Source organism: Necator americanus, chromosome IV, assembly GCF_031761385.1.
Source record: "Necator americanus strain Aroian chromosome IV, whole genome shotgun sequence".
Taxonomy (NCBI): Eukaryota; Metazoa; Nematoda; class Chromadorea; order Rhabditida; family Ancylostomatidae; genus Necator; species Necator americanus.
The window spans coordinates 32,116,598-32,140,434 of NC_087374.1; the positions used below are offsets into that span (position 1 = coordinate 32,116,598).

General features: G+C 41.5%; 4 protein-coding genes across 7 annotated transcripts; 3 read left to right on the forward strand and 1 right to left on the reverse strand.

Annotated features, from left to right (window-relative positions):
• Window positions 1-2,873: 2,873 nt before the first annotated feature.
• On the reverse strand, window positions 2,874-13,330 carry RB195_003434 (uncharacterized protein; the record flags this gene model as incomplete). Of its 3 annotated transcripts, none has more annotated exons than XM_064201083.1 (23): window positions 2,874-2,949; window positions 3,266-3,400; window positions 3,610-3,708; window positions 3,761-3,854; window positions 4,023-4,131; window positions 4,256-4,412; window positions 4,474-4,636; window positions 4,837-4,949; window positions 5,082-5,175; window positions 5,694-5,820; window positions 6,082-6,255; window positions 6,313-6,447; window positions 6,500-6,566; window positions 6,684-6,807; window positions 6,910-7,006; window positions 7,268-7,350; window positions 7,523-7,632; window positions 7,845-7,993; window positions 8,628-8,877; window positions 9,133-9,227; window positions 9,298-9,432; window positions 10,017-10,075; window positions 13,273-13,330. In XM_064201083.1, 23 exons carry the CDS (start codon window positions 13,328-13,330, stop codon window positions 2,874-2,876), a joined length of 2,703 nt encoding a protein of 900 aa, XP_064056962.1. The 3 variants fall into 3 exon arrangements, with proteins under 3 accessions (XP_064056962.1, XP_064056964.1, XP_064056963.1); XM_064201081.1 differs by lacking the exons at window positions 10,017-10,075; window positions 13,273-13,330 and adding exons at window positions 3,464-3,545; window positions 8,950-9,032 and having other exon boundaries at window positions 3,266-3,393; window positions 8,628-8,810; window positions 9,298-9,335; XM_064201082.1 differs by lacking the exons at window positions 8,628-8,877; window positions 10,017-10,075; window positions 13,273-13,330 and adding an exon at window positions 8,950-9,032 and having other exon boundaries at window positions 9,298-9,335.
• A 70-nt stretch (window positions 13,331-13,400) lies between these two features.
• RB195_003435 (uncharacterized protein) lies at window positions 13,401-15,530 on the forward strand (the record flags this gene model as incomplete). The annotated part of the gene is made up of 4 exons (XM_064201084.1): window positions 13,401-13,447; window positions 14,076-14,112; window positions 15,303-15,401; window positions 15,477-15,530. The coding sequence occupies 4 exons, from the start codon at window positions 13,401-13,403 to the stop codon at window positions 15,528-15,530; spliced, it is 237 nt and encodes a 78-aa protein (XP_064056965.1).
• A 2,769-nt stretch (window positions 15,531-18,299) lies between these two features.
• RB195_003436 (uncharacterized protein) lies at window positions 18,300-21,965 on the forward strand (the record flags this gene model as incomplete). Of its 2 annotated transcripts, XM_064201086.1 has the most annotated exons (6): window positions 18,300-18,346; window positions 18,716-18,755; window positions 21,544-21,642; window positions 21,713-21,715; window positions 21,801-21,819; window positions 21,922-21,965. In XM_064201086.1, 6 exons carry the CDS (start codon window positions 18,300-18,302, stop codon window positions 21,963-21,965), a joined length of 252 nt encoding a protein of 83 aa, XP_064056966.1. The 2 variants fall into 2 exon arrangements, with proteins under 2 accessions (XP_064056966.1, XP_064056967.1); XM_064201085.1 differs by lacking the exons at window positions 21,801-21,819; window positions 21,922-21,965 and having other exon boundaries at window positions 21,713-21,799.
• On the forward strand, window positions 19,457-19,693 carry RB195_003437 (uncharacterized protein; the record flags this gene model as incomplete). The annotated part of the gene is made up of 1 exon (XM_064201087.1): window positions 19,457-19,693. One exon carries the CDS (start codon window positions 19,457-19,459, stop codon window positions 19,691-19,693), a length of 237 nt encoding a protein of 78 aa, XP_064056968.1.
• Window positions 21,966-23,837: the final 1,872 nt, after the last annotated feature.

The following is a 23,837-nucleotide window of genomic DNA, read 5'->3' on the forward strand; positions in this document are numbered from 1 at the left end:
CAAAAAAAAAAAGAGTTCACTCGTTTTATTTGGACCTCAGTACGTCTTTCTTAGGACTATTTTTGTCTTATAGTGGTATTTTTAAATGTGATTTATCGTAGTTTTCCATCTTTCAGTGCATCGTCTTAAATTTTTTAAATTGTTTCAGTGATAGTGTAAACATTTAACAAACAAATAAATACGATATGTTTACACAAATAGACAACAAACCTAAGAAAAGTACCAGAATTAAGTACCAGAACATATAAAGAGGTAGCTCAGCGCTTTTAAGGCTGACTTTTTGTTCCAGACACGTGTTTAAGTGGATACTGTAGCTGTGCAGTTATTTACCGTATAGATTACTATTCTAAGTCGGTGTCGGATCGATGTGCTAACAGTTCCCCGTGATCGATGTGGGCTTCTTCAGTTTTCCGCGCTGTTACACCCATAAGGCGCTCCACGGCGAGGAACATCGGTCAAAAACTGTTGCTTGGCCTTGATCTCTTGTCCAAGACGTTTACATTACTCAATGCAGGACTTTTCCAGTGATTTTTTGGTTTCAGCGAAATTTCAAAGAGGAAAACTGTGAGGAAATCTTCGTTCTCATGAAGTGCTAACCTACCTTCTTTTTTAACCACCTTTAAGAATAAAAGCATAGAAGTTGCTTTGTTACTTCATTTCCTATACGTTACTTCCAGAATCTCAACTCCGGATGTGTTCTGTTTGGTTGCGGATGGTCATAGGCGCAAAGACATATTTTCCTTAAAATAGCACACAAGGGGTTCCCCAGTCTCCAAATTGCCCGCAATTATTTTCCTGGTTATGGACGATTTACAAAGATCCCCTAAGTGGCTCCTATCGGAAAGCGTGAAGATCGTGAGGGAAATTGTTCGAGAGGAAAAACTCTGTATAGTGTCGAGGGGGAACTACGAAAGAATGAGGACTTTAAAAAACATCTTGGGAAGGAATCTGTTCACCTGACTGAGAGCCTGCGCTTCTAGGTTTAACCAGTCGGTTTGGAATACGCCACCGCGCCCAATTCAATCCAGAATCGTTGGAGGTTTGCAGACGCATGTCTGGCCTATAAAATGACTTGCAGGGGCTAGCCGATGTATTAAATCAGTGTCTCTATCCCTCCAGGCTGTCCCAATTCCAATTTATCGACCACGACGGGGGTGAAAAGCTTGGTTGGACCAAGGCGAATCGATCGTGCTCCAGCTAGGGCAAACCTCTTACCGTCTGCGCTACACAGCCCCCTCACATCTGGAAATCTCCTCTAAAAGTGGGTCCTGGAATGAAGATGCAGCACTTACGGCCTGATTTTCATCGCAACTTAAAGGGATCATCCCATGAATCTGACGTGATAAGGATTTCCCATGGCCAAAGACTATACGTGATCGTAGCTTGCAGAAACGGGTGAGATTCCGCTCACTTCTTCCTAATTGCCTTAAAAAACGGCCCGGAGGATGCCGCTTCGAGAGTTCCGGGGCGCTATTCCCTACAACGAGTTCTATTGGAGCGCGCCAGCCTTGTGCAAGTGGCGCATCTTCCAGCCCGTTTTTTTACGGAAATTAGGAAGAAATGGACGGAGTCACCCTCTTCCCCATAATATACGACCCCGTATAATTTCTCCCTACGAATCTAGGGTGGTCCTATCTAGGCATCACTCGACGAATCTGTCGTGGTACGAGTTCCAGGCAGGCGTAGCCCACTTGGAACTCGTACCACGACAGATTCGTCGAGTGATGCCTTTAATCTATTTTATGGAACATTTTAGGAACTAGATGATCTTAGCGACTGACAGATTCAGGTTGCAAATAAGAAAGAGAATAATAGTAGAAGTGATTAGGCGAGAGAAAGGAAGAGTCGTAAAAGTTTGCGATAGCGCGTAGCGCCATACATCGAACGCTGCGCTGAATACGCTGGACAAGTTTTCGTCCGAAAGGGGGAAAAACAGATCCCTTTTACTAGCTTGTTTCCCTCTAACTCATGATTTTTAACTATTGAACTCGACCCAGTACTTATTCCTCTAAGAAGAGCCGGATACGAGATTACCAGACCAGAGATGATCTTTTATTCCTAACAGATATTTCGACCGGTTCGCCTTCTTCGCAACCTGGAAAAGTAAAATCGAAAGTGATTTATCTGGTCGAACGCCTTATCCGCCCAGCAAAGAAAATCCCAATTTCACTTTTGGATGTGCTGGATGCGCTTGAATATACTATCCATATACACAGTAACAGGTTTACGCACCACCACTAATATTAGCATCAAAGATCGGTTCCGTTGTGGGCTGTCCTCTTTAAAGGCATCACCTCATGAATCTGGAGTGGTACGGATTTCCGGTGGAGTATTCGTGTACGGGACGATACGGCTTCGAGCGTTCCGGCGCACTTTGTTCCACAAGGAGTTCGATTGGAGCGCGCCAGCCTCGTGCACGCGCGCATCTTCTGGGCCATTTTTTAATTAGGGAGAAATGGACAGAATCACACCCCCCTCCATAATCTACCATCCCGTGTGTACGTCCAAATACTCCTCACAGGAGGTCGGATAAACAACACATTATCTCATACAATCACCACTGTTTTTCTTCTTGTTGTCTTGTTTTCCCTTCTTTCTTTGTTCTTTAGTGCCCGAACATGCTGTGATCTAGGGTATAGAGCGATAGCGGTATTATAGGCGCATGAGGCTTTGATTAAGATTGCTAGACGGAGCTCTACAACAGCTAAAGATTTTTCAAAACTAGTTTTCCTTTGGCATGGCGGAATGGCAGCACTAACCTCATCGGAAATAAACGGTGAACAAACGGGTATTTTCTCCACACAGGACTTCGGGTTTGTTTCCTTTTATTTATAGAACGCATTGGCCTGTAGCCGTCATTGACCGTAATTTTCTTAGCAAGCTCGATTAATTCTTGTATTTCCTTTCTTGAACTGCAGAAGAAGACGCATATTTCGTACCACCGTCCTCCTAAAATGTGTGGGATGAGCAGAAAGGCAATGAATTATGGTAGACTTGTTACTGGGTATTCTAGTACCATTTTCTCCTATGGATTCTGTTTGAGATGTGCACTTGGACATTGGAGAAGGATAAACATTCTCCTTTAAATTCTTCCCAAGTGAATCTAATATACTCCAAGTGTTCATATAGTACCTTAAAACAGCTGTTCATCCCTGCTTGGGTGAAGCATACAAAGAGACAGTCGCCAATGTATCGGCAGTAAAGTAACTCGACAAGGCAGTAGAAATCGTAAGCATATGAGCAGAAAAAATCGATTCATACGTACTTTTTGCTCAGTGTTACCATATCGTAAGCAACTTCATCCTGTTCCAAAAGTCCATGAAAAGGAATGAATCCAAATTGAAAATCACAGCAAATAGTACTTGGGCCGTTTGCTGCTCCGCTATATATCCCCTGAGGTCTCCAAAATTACAACATCTAAGTGAATTCGTCCTTACTTCTACAGATCAGCATGACAACATACGCTTACACGATCCATTGTTTTCAAAGATTCCAAAACTTCTGCTGGTATATGAAAGACAGAGATGACAATGAATTCTTTATTTCTTTATAAATCTCAGTGGGCAATTTTAGAGCAAACCAGTAACAGAGGTCATAGAATTTGATCACTTTCCTGGTGGTGGTGGTGGTGGTGGTGGGGGTGGTTGGCCAATGAAGAAACGAATATCAACCTCTGGGAGAGTACTGCACGGAACTCGCTCAGATTGGCTGAAAAATACTAATTAAGTGATACTCTCATAATTTTGTAGAAGAGACTTACAGGCTGAAAATGTCTACTGGTACATTGTCCATGCCGACTGTGTTCATGCAGATCACTTTTGATAGATGAGAACGTCTTACTGCATCTAATTCTTCTGAAAGAAGAGAAGTGAACGTTTAATGTTGAAAAGCATTGTTTCATCACAATTCGGACGGCAGCCGTAAAGGCACCGAAGCGTTTTTGCGCAATTTCTTACTAGTAGTAAGAGGACATATGTGCTAATTAGAGGACAAAAAAAATTATATCTAGTTAACGTTTATACCTGGTTTCAATCCTCTGGTTCCTCTCACTTGGTTTTCGTAGAAGAAGCGGTCACCGCGTTTAAGAGCGGCAAACTGTTCAGCAATTATATACCCTCCAGTGGGACCAATCTAAAAAAATGAGAACTTATAAAGAGCTTTCTGTTTCTGCAGCTTTAATTTCAGATCAAGTAAGCATAAGAGTAATCGATTCAGTTAACAGCAGCAGTTTTTGAAAATAAAATTCGAAACTTACCACGGTGTCCACCATAGGCCTTTCCAGCATTATACCAGTGTAAAGATCAATGTCGTTCACATCAGCATAAACCTTTTTCAGCGCCTCCACATTAGTTGCATCCATTTCGCTCCTGAGATCGTCGAAGGTATTCGCCTTCTTCAATCCCACAAGTGTTCTGAAGGCGACATTTATCCTACTAAGAATTATTCTTTTGCCAGAGGAAAAGAAAAACCTGCCTGTACTCGTTGTATGGGAACAATCCAATGTCTCTGCCACGCATAATATTCACCGCAACAAGATCAACTCCCGAAGCTGGTCGTCCTCGAATTTCGAACAGCTGGTTGCGAATAGGGAAGGAAAATTCGTTGTCAGCTTTCATGACAGCATGTTGCATCATTCCTAAACAAGGAAACCATAAATATCGATTACAGCGGGTTCTAGTCTGGTTAGTTACTGTTCTATCAACGGGTAAAATCCAAAACGTAAAACTTTCTCTGGAGATTTCATTACGATTTTTTTCATCGAGAATGCTCTCCTGAACAAAGGAAGTATAGAAATGAATCTTAGCTTTTTAAATTCTAAAGTTAAAAGGTTCTGACCTTCAATGAACGACGCGATTCCTCCTTGATTTGGCGCATAATGTGAATCTACATAGAAAATGTTGTTGCCGAGGTCGACAGAAGAACCAGCAGTGGTATTCTTGTTGGTGACTCTGTGAGAAAAATGCTTATAAGCACATCTCGGTATAGAGAATCTTATTATGGAAAAACCAAAAAAAAAAAAAAAACTTGTCGGATGAGCAAGTGCAAAAGACGAAAAAAGCGAATGGAATCAAAAATCTCACCTTGGAAAATCTTTTCGTGCTTGTCCATGACCAAATCGGAATGCAGCAGCAGCGAATTCGGCCGAGAGAGCAGCGTTCACTGACGGGGAATAATCTGGAGACAGGACTGATCACAAAAGACAGAAATTTGAGTGAATCGATCTCTTTCAATCATTTTGTAAACTTTTACGTAAATTTTAGATGTTGATGAGAAGATAGTGATATTGGCCCAAACATCCTCGTATCTCTTGGTATTCAACTGGCATACAATTAGAGGTGCAGTGTTTTTGTTCACTTGTTTGAAAAAAAGACGAAATCAAACCAGGCTGAGGATGTAGCGGACTGTCCATGCATAATTAAACGTTTGCAATTCGCAGTGCGACTACGATATTCTTTGAGAAGTCTACTAAACACTGGTGACAGGTAGCTCGTAACCAGTAAAACATACAAAACCCATGGGACTAGAGGCCAACAACCTGTCTATGTGTTTTAAATTTCACGCTAAAGCAATAATGAGGCGCGATTAATGATGACAGATGAAAATCTGCGCTTTTAACAATATTCCAAATAAGAAATATAGGTCTTTAGGAAGAAAAGCATTTATATTGCACAAATCGACTAAATTGCTTTCACCTGTCGAGAATCCAGACTTGAGCGGCTTCAAGCGGAAGTCGGTCATCAACTTTTCGCCGACTACTCGAGGTAAATATTCATCGTATACATGATGTTGGAACTGAGCAATGTTCACTCGACGAGCCTCCTAAACAATCTCAACTCAATCCAAGGTAGAAGAAAATAACTCATTCAAACGAATACACTAACAAAAGAAGGAATAAATGATCAGCGGTTCTCAACATACTCGCTAACTTTGTGAAAATACAGTACTACGAAACGCGAGGTATTCTCAAGCAAGATTAAGTATTTGTGCTCATTAAAAGTTACAATGAGATAGGGAAAAAATTCGAAACGGCGGTATAAGAAAGAAAGTTTAATCGATTGAAAAGATGAGCAAGCCGTATACCTCAAACAGTCTCTGGTCAGGCCAGTCTGGATTCGCCTTCTTGAACTGAGCTGCAATTCTATTGTGCTCCTTAATGTAAGTGACGTGCAACGGTACCAACCCAGGATGCAACGAATTGCGGAAATCACCAGTAGTATAGCAATAAAATGGATCTTTCGAAAGGCAGTTACTGTCCTTAAATTTCAGAAAGTTTAACTCTCATAATCACCGCAGTTACAACCAACCACGTACATTCTTTTTTTGTGGTGGAAGAACATCACCATTGTAGATGAACGTCTTCAACTCGCCGTTAATCAAAGACCGTACTGAGGCTCCTTCACAATCCTCAGAACCGTAAACAGTGGAAAGATCGAGGAAATGAGTATTCTGAATAGGAAGATATCAATTTTCAATCATATGTTACCTAGGAAAGTCGCACTTGATTGATCTGCGTTCGGACTCCAAGTCCTTTTTGAGCGTTCAGAGCACGTGTCAGGCGGATGCATCTGGAACCATTACGTCGTCTTCTCGAAGACCCTGACCGTTCACGGCCTCTTCTCCGCCAGAAGTGATGATAATACCGTTACTATTTATACAGTTTAGGTAAGAAAATTAAAAATAACCTGCTAGTTCCGTTGTTAAATGGTTTAAAATAGCTATCATTTGCTGGTGCAGGGATTGGAGCGCAGTTCTCACTGAATTGCGGTGAATCGCACGAGGTGCAATTGAGATCCTTTCCAGTTGGTCCTGTCGAAGAAAACCACATTTATTGCGAATGTAAATTAGCAATACGTACAAGATATTTTTGCATCATTCGCTAATTGAAAACAAACAAAAAAAGGTACAGACCGACGGAAGACGGCATGAAAATGATGTCATGAGCGATCCATTGTCCAAATTGCATGTAGAAATGATTTCTTGTGTAGTCAAATGTTGGATTAGCTCCCTAAATCAAGCTATTTTGCTTTTCTTGGACATAAATTCAGGTATATTCGCGGTTTTTTTTTTCAAAAACCCCGTCCAAAAAAAGCATATTCATTCCCACTAGCTTCGAGGGTTGTTTTTTTCTTTTTTAAAAAGAGTATTTACAAATCTACGAGCAGATTAACAGTGAGTAAGTTTGAGTACACAAACGCATTACTCAAACACATGTTATTCGAACAAGTACCACATAACTAAAGAACATCAAAAACTCCTTAACTCCTACCTCCTGATGAAGTTTGTTGGAAACTTCACGAGTCGAGGGAAGCGTAGTACCTTTTACTCCCTTTGTTCGGATTGTATTGAATCCTAAACCACAATATTTCAAAAGAAAAAATCATTGTTGCAGAAAACAGCCGCGTGAGTGTTTTTCTCCCCAACAATGTGTCCAGATAAACACTTCGTTTAGGAGCTATCAGCTCGGCATCGGGGGCCCAAAAGATTATTGGCTAAAGTTGTTCAAACGAATCCAAGAACTTACCGTCTCCATAGCTGGCTTTACCCAAAAGTCGACGTACTGGGGTTACTGCAGCGCCCCAAGTGGAATTCATCGGATTGTTGCATTTCCCCGTTATTGATCGAAAAACATTGCTAAAGAGCACAGTTTAAATCAGTCTTTTTTCTCCGAATCTTCCTTCTAAATGGCTACATTTTATAATGGTGGATTTAGCATTGTATACCGTGTTGTTTATCTTCTGAAAGTATTCTAGTTGTAAATAGTATAGGTTTCAAATAGCAGAAAATGAGTAATGGTTTATTATTTCTCCACTAACACCGAGTACTCGAGAAACATTAATCAGAACCTGTCCTCGCTGGTGCAGTCCACAAGCTTAAGACCACAACCTGTGGCTCCACGTTTCTTTCGAGCTTCTCCAGCTCTCGCCAAAAGCTCATCCACATCCAAATTGGCTAGTTCGTCTAACACACCACTGCCGAACTTCCCCACGACAATCTGCAAATTTTCTACGTTTCCTGGTGTGCAATGAAACAGTCATTAGCACAGTTTTTTTTTGCCGCAGAGAAATCAACTGAAAGAACTATAATCAGCCAGAAATGTGTACAACAGGGTGAACGCAATGCGTCATCGATTGGGGCAGGACAGAGGATGCTGAGGGTGTGTGTGAGGCAGAGGAAGGTCAAGCGTCGCAGCAGACGCGCTGCGTCCAACCAGCTGAACAGCTTTGTCGTCAACTATACACGCCGTGAAATAAATACTATGATACTCATTCAAGTGTCTCGCTGCTATATCTCCTCTAGAATATGTCCATCCAGATTGCGAAAAAGAAATCAAACTTATGAATCGATACAGAGAAGAAAGGAAAACTAATGAAGCCAATTTAACAATTTAACCCTGATGGCGGTACGATTCCTGAGCTTACTCTAATTACTCAAGCGGTGGCGAGACTGCCAGAATGTAATACAACTCTTTAGACATGGTGCGTGCGCGAGAGGAGTACTGTGGTTCATGCGCTAACATTCTCACATCTTAAAAACAATACTAGAACTACTACTTTTACCGGCGAGTGTAATACATACACCAATATCCCATCTAATTTCTCGAACTAGAACTGAAATTTTGTTCTTACTTTTAAGATTTTTTTTGTAACGAGTTCCATTTGAGACGAGTGGTCTAGTTGGGTTAAAACGACATGGAGCACGGACAGTTGCGTAAGCGGCGCGGTGGAGCGTAGTGGTTGTGATCGTGTAATGATCCTCGATCCACCCATCTCTGCAGTTCGCCATGGTCCCACCTCGATTCCAACCGCTGTCTCCACCGCACCGCTTCGAGCGCAATAGCTTATGCAACTGTCCGTGCTCCATGTCGTTTTGACCCAACTATAGCCCAAGAATTTAGTTTGAAATAGCAGTTTTTTGATGAAAAATGAAATTTGAAATAAAAAAAAATACCTTGGTGGCCTCCAATAAAAGCTCCCCTCTAAGTTGCTCAAGTTGGGAGTCCGCATTCGCTTTTTGTGTTTGGATAATGTCGCCTAAAAGTTTAAACTCTATGGGATTGGTAAATAGACGTTTTCTGCATTTGCGGAACAGCTTTCCATTTAAAAACTAGAAGAACATATCTTCGAAATTAACCTTCGATCGTAGCAGCGTCCTTCTCGCGCAATGACAGATTGTCGTGGGCGGTCTTGATCGCCTCCACTACCGCATCTTCCAAAGAATCTGCTCGGCTGAACGAGTATCCAGTGGTTGCAATTAGAATGTGGAATTTCTAAGAAGAAGTTACAGAAAAATTCTTACCAGCCAGCTGCCAGGAGGAGAAGGATCAAAACTCGCATCCGGAAAACGAATCTGACACTTCCTCATCCGCTTAAATCTGTTCTTGGCGTGTATGTGCACCTGCTCGCATCGCGCCCACAACATAGAATCTTCGGCCTAATTTTTTTCAGCTTATGGCACCGAAACACGGCCAAATATTTCCACAATGACATTCGATGACACAGCTTGGCCGAAGATCATCAGATTATTTTGAAGTTTACTCATAACAAAATGTTTTCCATTGAAAATATGTGATATGATTAGGAAAGTATATACGGGCAACTAAAACTGCTATCGCAAACGTGTTATGTTAGATAACTGTAAGATCTCAACATTTTTTTTTTAAATTAAAGGCATTACCCCACGAATCTGAGATTTCAGGTGGAGAGTTCCTATACGGGGTCATAAAATAAGGGGGGAGGGGGGGGGGGGGGGGTGATTCCGTCCATTTCTTCCTAACTGCCGTAAAAACGGCCTGGAAGATGCGGCGCGTACACAAGGCCGGTGCGCTCCAATCGAACTCGCTGTAGAAAGTAGCCGCGCCGGAACGCTCGAAGTCGAATCTTCCGGGCCGTTTTTTACGGCAGCTAGGAAGAAATAGACGGAATCATTCTTCTCTCCATAATCTACGACTCCATATAGGCATAACCCACCTGAAACCCGCACCACCCCATATTCGTGAAGTGATGCTTTTAACTCACCTTTTCTTTGTCCAAAAAAAAGCCGCAAGATGTGGCAAAGTAGAAGAAATTCCTCTGGGCTGTAGTGGAAGTTTATTTGATTTTCTTCTTGAGTTTTCTTCTGATTTCCTGAGCTTCTTTGAACAATTACAAGAAAAAAAACATTTTTTGAAGAACACAGAATATTGACTGGATTTGGATAAGAACATAAGAACTGTAAATAATAAAGGTTTGAAATTTCCCATATATAGATCATTTCGAACTCTGTGGATTCGAGCATTAATTTATGTCGAATATTTGAAACTTGTGTTTAAACCATTCAAATGTTAGGTCAGAGACAGTCGATCGGACAAAGGAATATCCAGATAATTTCAATACTACAAATATCCAAAATTTAATGATCAAGTTTCATGCTGGACTTTCTCAGAAGAGAAATCATTTTCTTATTGTTATGTTACCTTATTGTCCGCTCACCTTCACTGAACGTCTTGTTCCTCTACTTGTATTCCAGAAAGTTCAAACTAATGAATGTGGGGTGCATGTACTACTGCTTATAGTATATTATTATTATTCTATAGTATTAGCATGAGCTCCCGCAATTTATTCATGGTTATTCTCACTCTTTTCTCTATTTTATTCTGAAACATTCGCAAGCATTCAATTGACTCTTCCCGTTTGTTTGTAAATACTACTTTAAAGTTTGGTACTATCAGAAATAACTATCAAGAGAAGTATTTTCTATCCGAGTGACTGCAAGTGCAAGGAAAAGTTTGGAGTTGCTTCCAGCAAACTGGCTCTACTTGGACTAAACTAAACTGACGATCTTTACTTAAGCACGCTTGCTTCGGAAGCAGCCATTGAAAATCTGATGATGCAAGGACGGATGAGAAGATGTGCATCGTCGCTTACGCTGCAACATAAAATTACGAAGGAGAAAAACTCGAAGATCTCCATATTGACATAGAAAAGTTCTGCAGAGAAGATCATACCTTCTGCAAGGTCATTGTTGGTGATATTAACGCAAAAATTGGCCCCAGAAGAACACCAGAAGATCATCGCATCAAATCGGGACAGTCGAACGAACAGAAGAAGAAAAATTTTCCTTAGGTAGCGTAACGGAATCGAATATATCGTCGTCAGTAAAAAGGCTTTGCCTGGCGGATGCTGATTTTGTGCCAGACTTGTATAATGTATCGGATTATCGCCACCTCAAAGGATGATTTTACCTTCAGGGAAGAAAGGAAAGACGGCTACAGAGTTCAATGAGTTCCAGAACAGTCACTAACTGGGATCTCTTCGCTACGCTAGCTGGTTTTTAAGCGTTGCAGAGAATAGATGAAAGAAGACCTCGAACAGGAGAGAGCAGCAGTATTGGGTGAAAGAGCAGAGGCGGGAAAGAGAATTTTCTACGCCCGATGGAATTTTGCCAATCGTAAAACAAAAACGAGGGCACTCCGGAGCCTAGACGGAACAACTACAGCGGCGAGAAAAGTGATGGAGAAGGTTATCCACGACTTCTGCTCTAATCTCTTCGACATCCACGTCTGCTTGCTTTATCACCATCTGAGGGGTAATGGACATGTGATCTCCAAGGCCTTCCCTTTCAAAATCTCACATGCCGTCTTGTCGGTGGAGCGCTCTACTTCATCCATTCCCGACAAAATCAAGTCTGAACATCTGAAGAACCAATTGCCAGCCCTTATAAACACACTGAGAAGACTTTTACTCGTGTTCTGTCGGAATGCAAGGTTCCTTAGCAGTGGAAAGCCAGCAAGACCGTGCTGCAGTATAAGAAGGGAGATCACATGATATGGACAACTATCGCGCGATCTTTTTGGTGTCTGTCCTGTATAAGCTCTTCACAAGGGTAATGCTGAAGAGAATTGAAAGAACATTAGATGAGAGACAACCATGCGATCAAACAAGGTTTCGAAATGGATTCAGCGTGATTAACCACATACACTCCGTTTTAAAACACATAGAAGTATTGCAAGAGTACAAGATGCCGCTGTGACAGGGCGATACAATCTCATCCAAAATATTCAGTGTCACTCTCGAGAACGTGATGCGAGGATTGGAATGTAATAACAGCGAGGCAAAAGTTGATGGACGGCATTTACAGCATCTTCGTTTTGCTGATAACACTGTTCTCATTACATCAAATATCAATCAGGGGGAACGAATGCGGCTTGAATTTGATGAAAAATGTAGAAAGATTGCTCTCCTGATGAACTTAGACTGAAAGCCTCGCGGGTGTGGTGAACAGGACTAGGAACATTCAGCTCCGTGTTTACCTATCCAGCATTACCGTCCTTCCTGCTCTGAACTATACATCGTAAACCTGGGCGTTGCGCAAGCAGGAGGAAATTGCGATCAGCGACGTAGAACCCTCAATTGAAAGCGTGATGGTAGGAGTATTCTGTTTCACGCAAATGAAATTATATATGCGTAACTTAGCGCTACGTTAACGATCGATGATCAGAGGCCATGTTGCATATGTCAAGGAAAGTAAAATTAGGTGGGTTGGAAACGTGATGCGTTTCAACGACAATCTCTGGACCGGAAGTATAAGTGACTAGGTACCTTGCGATACCAACGCACTGCAGGAAGACGGCCGACCTTATGGTCAGACCTTTTCGCGAAGCCTTCCAAAGAAAGATATTTTGCTCTTTAACTCCATCGTGAGATGAGAAGCCACTGGGCAACCTCTGAACGAATGGAAAATAGAAGTATTAGTGATGGCCCTCCGAGAGGTCGACGAACAACGAGAGCACAGGATACATGTGATTTTTTATTCGAGAATCAAACTATCTCCGAGAAGATCCAGAAGCTGACCTGTTTGACATTGAAATCATTACCGATTTTTGACCCAAAATGAGTCTTGAGAAGAACCACCGAGAAGTTTTTTGAGACAAATCTTCATTAAAGAAGGTGGCTCGTATACCTCATGAAGTTGCAAGTATACACAAGAAATTGCAGATGAATTCTCCACAGATGATGAAAGGTACTGTCTTTGTGTAGTCTAAACAAACATCCAACAAAACTGACGAATTGTGAATGCGGAGATTGGTCAGCATGACTATAGTGTTTCGGAATATTTCCTCAGATACATCGAAGTGGAAGAAAACGACAGCTCAAACATACATAAACGTCATTTTGTTGTGATATTTTACCAGTATTACAGTGAAAGTCAGTTTCTAGATGATGTCAAGGAATAACATTTCGACGAAAATTTCAAAGAACGTTAAACAGTGTGCTTATTCCTCTACAGCAATACCTTTTTCATGGGCGAATGTTGGCAATTCGATGATGTCACGCATAGTCCCTTCAGTCATTTTAATGCTCTTGGTAGTGGTATAAAAGTTTCTGCATAATACTTTCCGCACTGTGGGTCGTGTTCACAAGATGTCTCGATTTTCTGTCGTCATCCTCCTTTCGCTGCTTGTAGTCAGGTAAGAGCAGAAATCTAGCTTTCAGAAACTTAAGCGAGGATGTGGAGTCACACCACAGGAGTCGTGACGAAAACCTCCACGACTTGGCCTTAAAAGGCGGTTGGAAAAGAGGATCTCAGCGATACTCAAACTTCGTTTCTGGAGGTCGTTCCAAAACATATCGCGATCATGTATCGCAACAAGGACTTGTGCCGCCGGTTCTGAGCAGAATTTTCGTGGGCCCTCAATCCGTAACCAATGAAATTTTCCTAGTTGAATAAATGTGATCTAGCGGAAGAAGTGCCTCAGTTGTATACGTCCAATAAAAATTTGCAGACGCGTAACGAGGCGGAGATAATTTTTCCGTTTCTGGCACCTGAAATGTTTCGGCAACAACCGGCAGGGTACTGACAAACGGGTGGGTACACCGAAGCACCGTTGCACCGAATGGTTTTGCCTTTATCGTATTTATCCTGTCAAAGATAAATACCTTGCATACGGGCTCTGGACAGCGGAAGCCTCCTCCCTGTCCTCTTCCTGGGCTACGCGCGTGACCATTAGCCGTTCGAAACTGTCAACGTTTTTTTTTGCTTCTGATGTTATCAAAGATCACATATAATTTTGCGAGTTTAAAAAAATACAGTTTCAGTGAGCAACTGATGTGGGTACCCAAGGCACCATTCGAGGTATATTTTTTTACTGTACAATATGAACGTGGTCATTATTTACACATTACTAGTTCTATTGCCTTTAGTATATGTTGTTAATGACAATATTTTCGAATTACTCTAATATTCGAATTGAAATCCTCGTTCCTCATTTGCCGTTCGGAATAATTAGTCCCATATGTATAGTAGGGCCAACATGACCCTTGCTGGCATAATTCCTCGGTGTAGTTCGCGATGGTTCCGCCTCGATTCTATCCGTTAGCACCGCTTTGGGTGCATCCGGTTACGCAACTACACCGTGCTACATATGTATGTTTTGACCTGACTGTATATATGTTTGGTTTCTTAATTATGGGAATTTCGGGACAAATGTGCACTCTCAACTTGAAGGCGGGGAATCACAAAACTGATGTAGAGTGGAAACCTGATGGAAAGCAAAGAGTTCGGTGTGTAGATTACGAAAACGAACCTGGGACTGCTCAATTTCCCTTAGTGGCTCTAAAAAAACGGCGTCCATTCCTATAAGATAAGTTGAGCTGCACCACCTTTGTGCACGCTCCGCGTCAACGTGCGAGCGGGCAAAAACCGATGGGGTGCCTTCAGAAGACAATTCAAATAAAACCAATGAATGAGCTGCTGAGGGAATGCTGCGTGTAGAAAGGTGGCGCGTTCTAATGTATTTCTATGTAGGAAATAAGGCGATTCCCACTCTGTTTTTCCGAACGACTAGGGGAACTGAGAGGGGCCACGCTCACGCTCACACATACACTGCAACATGAACTCTATGATTTCCATCACGTTTCTACACTACATCTATTTCGTGATGCTGTGGCTTCAACGGAAACACTTTGGGTTCAGAATGTTTGTCAAGCGCCTAAATAAAATAATGTTGTCAGTAGACTTTCGACGAATTAACAGCAAACGTCAGAAATTCGGGCAAAAAGCCATACTCTTGTCGAAAAAATGAACTAGGTCTTGCTGGAATATTGGTTAACTATGTACTTTTCAAATGTCATTTGGATAAGAGTAGAGTCGGTACCCGATGTGTTCAGCCGGGTGTGCGCGACGCAACTTTCGCAATTCACGCTCTTTCTCTTTCTCCATTTAACATAAACCTGCTGGAAAGACATCTCGCTCACCAGCGCCAACTCATTCGGTGCCAACTGCGTATACACTAACTTTTTCGTCATGACCTTAAACGTCTTTAGTTGCTGGCTGAGATGGCAGATAAACTCGTTACATTTGCGGAGAACCTGCCGCTTGATCGCACGAATGAATCCGTTAAGGATCTATTTAAGGCACTGAAGGTGGGGACACCAACTATCCATAATCACCATTGCTATTATATTTCTTGAAAAGGATCACCTTGTAAGTATTTTAAGGTGATCTCGGAGATAACGAAACTAATCGCAGATAATCCTTTGCGATACATCTGAGGATTCAAACAATGCAGCTAAACAGCTAATTGTTTCATCGAAACATTTGGTGAGGAGATAAGAATATTCTCATTAAATCCATTCGTTAACGTGAAGTTTCACATGTTTTTCCTCTTGCTACCTCATCGTATTCAAAATTTTACAATTTTCAGATATTTTTTAAGTTCCGACATTGCTCCTTGGCCACATCACTGAACACTGATCATTTCGAAAATACATTCACATTTTTATATTAATTGTTATTTTATGGAAATGTATAAGTTGTTTAACAAATTTTGAACAATAAAGGAGTAATGCAGTAGCTGACATATGACAATTGACAACAAGAACGACACTTCCGGAATTATGGCAGCAAATTCAAGTGTAAATATGAAAGCGATCAGTAGTTACAAGTATTTCAACGATAGATCTATTGGTGTTTTTCACAAACAAATGGTTGGGCGCGAGTCGCCAATGCTGAACACTTTCACCTATAGCGGATTTCATTCGCTTGCATTCACGACAGTCCAAATTATTTTTTTCCTCACATTTGCGATAATAATGTGCGACTTTCTGAGAAAAAACATCTAACATCTTGGACGTATTTTGAATTCGATACCATAATTGCCCACCACTGGACGATTAGCTTCACCATCTTAGTTTTTTTTTCAACGCGAACAACGCTAATGTTCCTTCATACTTCAGCGTTTACGAGAATAGCATCAGAACATGACGGAAGACTACCATGACAATTATGTGGTGCATGTGGACCTTAATAGATCTACAACGAAGAAATGTAACCTCAGTTTTTGACGTCATTATGACTTTTTTGATGGTGCTCTGGTAATGCTCAGAAACCTGTTTGGATTGCAGTGATTTGTAAGTTTAAAAACACAGAATCTCAGATGCCTGTCTCTTTAACAAATTTTGTTCTTTTTTTCGTCGCATTATTCCCTGAAGACGACGATCGATGCGGTTACAGAGTATTGATCCGTAAGTATAACAGTTAATGCGCCTTGCATCCGCACGCAATAGCCTATGTAGCGACCAGCTGGACGAACCACTTAAAGGCATCACCCCACAAATCTGAGGTGGTACGGATTTCAGGTGGAAAGTTCCTATACGGAGCAGTAGATTATGGAGAGGGGTGTGATTCCGTCCATCTCTTCCTAATTCCGGTAAAAAACGTCCCGGAAGATGCAGCACGCGCACAAGGCTGGCGCGCTCCAATCGAACTCATTGTAGAAAATAGTGCTCCGCGACCCTCGAAGTCGTATCTTCTGGGCAATTTTCTACGGGAATTAGGAAGAAGTGAACGGAATCACCCTTCTCTCAATAATCTACGATCCCGTATACGAATTCTCCACCGGAAATCCGTACCACCCCAGATTCGTGGAGTGATGCCTTTAAGAAAGCTTTCGATTCACTTTGACGGAATGGGTAATGGAAGCTTGGACAACCGAATTGTCCATGCTCCATACATAAAGATACTTTGTGACTTGTAAAACTAATTCACTAGCAAAATCCCCACCATTCCATTCCACGAACAACGAACGAAGTAACGCAACTAACAATGTGACCTCCGAGCTGCATGGGGATCACATAAGAGCATCGAGGATGTAGCGAGGACAAATTACAGACTGTTCCGAGCTCTCTCATTCAACACTATCTTTCTTCCTTGTTTGACTTATGCTTGAGAAAACTGAGCGCTTCGTATGCAAAAGGAGAATGCACGTCATAAAACAGAACGCGCAATTAAAAGGGTGATGCTACAAGTATTCCGGTTTTTGCGAGTGAAAATGTGGATTTGAAGTTTAGTTCTTTGTCAGCGATTGAAGATCAGAGTCGCAACAATATTTACCAAAAAAAGCAAAATTAGGTGGTACGTGATGCGTTTCAACGACCGTTGGATCAGAGCTGTGACTCACTAGACACCACACGATATCGAAGACTGCAAGAAGACTCGATAGTCAGACTTCTTCACGAAGACCTTCAAGGAAAGATATTATAAACGAGTCCTTCAAGAGGAGGGGAGCCGCTGGGTAAGTCTTGAACGCGATCAAGACAAATTGAAGTATCACTGGTGCCTCCTTCGCGAAATCGAAAAATAGCAGGAGCGCAGCTGATACATGTGACTTTCTATAGAAGTCCCAAATTTATCTCGGAGAGGATCCAGAAAATTTTTTGATCTTCGCTGGTTTCGTAGCTCTCAAATATGTAATGATGTTTGACTCAAAACGGGCAAATAGTTTGAAAAAACCATCGGGAAGACTTTTGGAACACATCTTACTAAAACAAATTGGCAAATTTAAGTGCTGAACTTACGGTGAGTGGAAGAAATTGCGTTCGAATTCTCCGCAGATGATGATTGATACTGTTTTTGTGTGACCTAAACAAACATTCAGCGAAGCTGACGAAAGCGGAGATCAATGGGCGCGACAGGAATGTTCATCATTTTTCGCTTGATACATCGAAGTGGAAGCAAATGACAGCTCAAACATACATAATCGTCATTTTGTTGTGATATTTTGCTAATATTACAGAGAAGCTCAATTTCTAAATGATGCCAAGGAAGGATATTCCGACAAACATTACAAGGAATGGAATGAAGGAAATGGTTCTTCCTCACCAGCAACACCTTTTTCATTAGCAAATATTGGCGTTTCTATGATGTCAGCTTCCTTTTAGTCATGTTAGTCATATTTGTCTCCTTTAAACATTTTAATGTTCTTGATACTAGTATAAAAGGTCTTACACTCGACTTTTCGCCCTGTTCAACGTATTTGAAAGATGTCTCGATTTTCTCTCGTTATTCTGCTTTCCTTGGTTGTGGCAAGGTAAGAGCAAAAATCTAGCTTTTATAAACTTTATCCATTTGGAGTCAGACTTGTGGATTCCTGCCGAAAATCTCCACACGCTAGCCTGTGAAGGCTCCAGCGATATTTTACCTTCGCCGCTGGATATCTGCGTGAAGTTCGCACGCCACCTTCATGAACATAGCGCGAACATCCATGAAGAGTCTGCTCAGTACTGGCGCTCTGAAGCCGTTTCCGCGTTAAAAAATGTGTGTTAAAAATGCAGCGCGAATAGTCTCTCTATTGATCACTCGTAGCCATCCCCAAGCTGAAACCAGCCAAACTTCTTTGCTTCTGAGTTTTGTCAAAGATTACGTACAATTTCGTGAGCATAAACAAGCACAATTTTAGTGCGAACCAGTGGTGGTGGGAATACGAAGAACTACCCCAGGTACGTTTTTTATTATACAGCATGAGCGTGCTCTTTAATAGCAAAGGTAGTTTCCATATCAGGAAGTGCTTAAAGAGGGTATATTTGAAATGCTCCTATGACGTCTTTAGAAAATTTCCTGAGGTGGCTCCCTGATCCACATAGACTCCACCTGTGGCAACAGCTGATCTCGCCATGGCAAGACTGCTTAGCATGAAGAAGAGTATAATTGGGTTTCCAGCACACACTGCCTTAGTACACTGGGGCTCGCCGTCTCAGGTGTCGAACGGTATGGCAATCAGTATGAGGGCATCAGATTCAGGTTGCTCAGGACGTCTTTGATTCTGAGCCAAAGCGACACACGCACGATCCGCCACAGAGACTGTTTTGGACTTTGTATTTACAAGGCGAAAACTCGGTCCGCAGGCGCTGACAACTTTCTTGGAGCTGCAGATCGTATCAGGTGTAGATTTCACGTGATTGCTCTAAAAGAGACCGGGAGCAGAAGGAGTGACATATAACAGATGAATGACGATACACTCGTCATTCGCTTAGGGCGTGTTTCGTCGCGAAACATAGGCGGTGTTATTTTTGTTGTGCACCTATCTGTCATCCACCTTCCTGTCAAGTCATCAGGGCATTCTTCGCCTTCGCCCTTTGCCCCAAAAATTCATTAGCATCATCAACTGCTACTCACCAACATCACCTGCTGATGAGTCCAAATGGACGCGTTTCACAAGGAGCTGGAGGAAGTGATCCACAAAGAGAATTTAGTTATCGGATATTTCAACGCAAAACTAGCAAAGGCCACCGAAGAGAAACACTGGATGAGAATTTGGACTGGAGGGCCGGCAAGAAACCCGCAAGAAAAAGCTTCGGTGTACATGGGAATCGCTCAGCGGCACGACTCGTGCGGAGATCGACCACATAGTCGTCAACCGGAGGTGGTGTCTACTTAACGCCTTGGTAGTGCCATCCTTTTGAAGTGGTTCTGATCACCCTTCCCTCGGTGTCAAAATACGACTTGAGCACACGATGGAAAAGAATATCTGCTATCAGCAAAGGAGTAAAGAAGTCGTAGGAGACGATGACATAGTAAAGGACTTCTTGTCTAAAGATGACTGGCACATAGCAGAGCACCTAACTGTGGACTACGACCTGGTGCTGAAAGGATTACGCTCCTGTGCTGGATGGAGCTCGAAGCTGCGTACGGCAAAAACGTGTACTGAATTTCGAAGGAAAAAGAAAAAGACCAACGAATTGCTGGAAAGAGGACTTTGAAGCTTGATACGAATACATCGCACACTAAGTAATAACTAAGAGAATGGCCTGCAGGAGCATCTTTCGAAATATAGGTAAGAAGAAGATTCTGGGAACCCACAGAGGATTACAGTTGTAGTGAAATACCGCAAAAATCTCGGCGAATATAATACTAGTCTAGTAGCTTTGCTGAGCGAAGACGGGATTTGCACCTCTTCTCGTTGCGAGATGAAAATCATTACGGATAAGTTCTACTCATTACGTTTCCCGTTAAACAACACCTGCGTAAACCCCCAACATTCCTACTGGTGAAGTCCTACAATCTCTCCCTTCGAAAGTAGGAGCCGCCATCAAAAGCAAAAGCGCTATCTTCAGAAAGAAAGAATTGCAGACCAGTGAAAGACCTTGCCATTCCTATTCATAGGAAAGGTGATCAAGAGAACTTTCGAGAAGAAGGACTCGGAGGAAGAACTGAACAGAAGGATGACAGCAGCGTGGGCAACATTCGCAGTCAGAGAAGGTACGGACCAACTGAAGGACCAAGGTCTTCGTGCACATTTGTTTGAGTTCTTCCAGCGCTCTATTACGCAGCGGAAACGTGGGCAGATACTGCTGCCTCGTCCAGGAAGCTACTTACTACCCCTTGAGAGATGTCTTCTTAAATTTAGACACACAACATCAAGCCAGTCTTCAACTCAAGAGGAACTCTAGAGTCTCCGCGACGTAACAGAATATATCGAAACCAATGCATGGAAGGGATTATGAGAAGAATCGACGAGAGACTTCAAGCCAAAACGAGAACGGAGCGCTTAGGTTTTGTTAGCTCAAAGGTTGACATGGTTAGAGCACAAATAAAATATGTTTTTATACCTAAGCGAAAGGGCATTTACTGATTTTTAGAAGAAAATAAGGTCGCTTGAACATGATTATAGTTACAAGATGGTCCGGTGTGATATAATGCTAGTTACAACATCCTTTGTGAATTCCTCGAAACTTATTTGCACTCCCAATATGTAGATGTCCAGAAGATCTGCAGAATCTCTTTTTTCCCAAGATGTTTTGATTGGGTCTACAGAGTTCTACAAGGCAGTAATTTTGAGTTTTTGTCCATCTTTCAAATAGGGTATCTTCATTTGTTATTCAGACCTTCTTCGCTTCTTGCTTCGAAACCACCGTAGTGCTATCCAAGCCTTTCACCACGCCGGAGTGAAAATTTGGATTTGAATTGCTTGGGAGGGTAGACACATAATACAACGTTCAGCCTTGGCAAGTCATTGTTAGGATGTACACGAGCGTTCATAAGCCTCTAACGGTTCCGAATTAAAGTAATGCCGTGCACTTTATCTTTTGTCTTAATTCAAATGTTATTTGAACAGAAGTGTAGTAGGTCTCACGTGTGATCGACGAGGTGTGCGCGACTCAACTTCCGCAACACACATTTTTCTTTGTTTAACATTAAAATGCTAAGAACTCGTTTTACTCACCTTGGTCAGCTTACTCGGCTCCAACTAAACACTAAATTTTTCGTGAAAAACTTATGTGTCTTCAGCCGGTATTTAACATGGTGGATAATCTCGTTACATACGCGAACGGGCTGCCGCTCGATCATAAGAATGAATCTGTCAGAGCACTATTCGAGGCATTGAAAGTGGGTACATCGACTATCCATAACAATTATTGTTATTCCTTGAAATAGATCACTCGGTAAGTATTTTAAGGTGGTTTCGAAGATTATGAGACTAATCGCAGAAAATCCTTCGGCATACGTGTGCTTCGGCATTCAATGTATGCAGATGAACAACTAAGAGTTTCGACGAAATAATTGGTAAGAATATAAAAGTATTTCCATTCAATCAGTTCGTTAATGTGAAGTTCCACATGTGATTCCTCTCGCTGCCTTATCGTATTCAAACTTTCTAATTTTCAGATTCCTTCGAAAGTTCTGACATCGCGCCTTGGCCACATCTCTAAAGACTGATCATCCAAAAATTTATTCATATTCTTATCCAAAACGGTACTTTATGAAAATAGACATGTTTCTTAACAAATTTCAAACTATAAAGGGATAATTTATGATCGGTTATGTGATGACTCACAGCAAAATCGACTTTTCCGAAGTTAAGGCAGAGACTTCAAATGTAAATATGGAAATGATCAATAGACACATTTATTCCTACTGTGTATGTACTGGTGCTTTTTTTTTTGCAGTCGTCACAAACAAATGGTCGCCAGATCATGAGTAGGGCGAGAGTCTCGAATGGTGAACACTTTCACTTAAGGATAACTTTATTCCTTTGCTTCTATGACAGTCTAAATTTCTCTCGATTGCCGTTCTGCGCCGACTAACCATGTACGCTCCTTTGGAAGAACATGCAGCATCATTCCATTTTGTTTTTAACGAATGCAATACGATAATTCGCCACAACAGTAGGATTAGCGTCAACATCTCAACTGTTTTCAATACGGGGAGATCTAATATTCCTTGATACTACAACGTTTACGAGAATAACATCACAATATGACCATTTAATACCTTTGCAGATCTACTACAAAAATATGCGACGTTAATTTCTGATGTCATAATGACTGTTGATGGTTTTTGATGGTTTTTGACGGTTTTTGATGCACTGGCGCGGTGGGATTCTCAGGAGCCACTATGGATCACAGTGATTTGTAAGCATAAAAAATACCAATATCAGCTAATAGAGGTCTCAGACACTTAGCTGTGTCCCGCAATCAATCAATAACTATTATTATGATCTACAACTATAGAAGTTTTTGCTTCAACAAGCACTCTTTCCTTCTCCCGCTTTCCATATCTTCGAGATTTCTTCTTACTAAGGTTTATTTCTTTCGTCACTGAATTATTCGCTGATGGCTGCTGTCGATACCGTGACAGAGAGTTGATCGACAAGTAAAACACTCAAATGACGTGCGTTGGGAAATGAGGAAGAAAATCATTCTACATCGTTCAGTAAAGAATATAGCGAAAAGAAATCTAGAAGGAGTGACACAGAAAGCAGCAACAAGGAGGAGCTCACAGCGGATGTTATACGTTCTTATCGGTGATGCAGCTTTCTATTTTTTTTTTTGGCCCTTGCATTGCTAATTAACGATGTGCATTAGAGCAGATAGCTTTTTAGCTGTATGTAGCTTAGATGTAGCTTCCTATGTGTGTGTGTGGCAATATTGTTATCCGTAATCAACCGTGGTTAATAAACCAATCTGTGAAGTGTACAAGATCAATGCAAAAGGATAATTGATGTAAAGATATAATAGATGGGGTAAAGGATTAGAAAATATGACAACCTGAATGTGACTTCAATCTCAATCAAACAATGTGCAACGTGCAATAGTTTGACTGATGATGATGTTTGCATAATGTACTGTAAACCGAATACCTCAACATAATTCTGGTTGTCTCCTTGATGTCGAAAATGACTGATGATGTACTTGGTGGTCAGAATTTTTTTTTTTCGTCAGATAAACTCAATTTTCAGGAGCACATTACAATGCTCTAAATTAGGTTTCTTCGATAAAGCGATCACTTTTCCTATGTTAACTGTCTGTCTACGGTCTAATCTAGGCGTTTTTGTTCTCAGCTAAATATTCTCGTAGTGTGACAGGTGATTGCAACGAGGATTCAAACTTAGAAAAAGAGATGATTTTCTTGCGGTACACCTAAACAACAACTAAAAAAAACAGAAAACAAACAAAAAAGAAAATTATGTACAAATAAGACAATCTCTGCACATTAATAATGAAAACAAAGTTATTACAAAAAGCAGTTTTCTTGTAAAGAGATTTGAATTTTGAAATATTTGGAACACTTCTTGTCCTTTG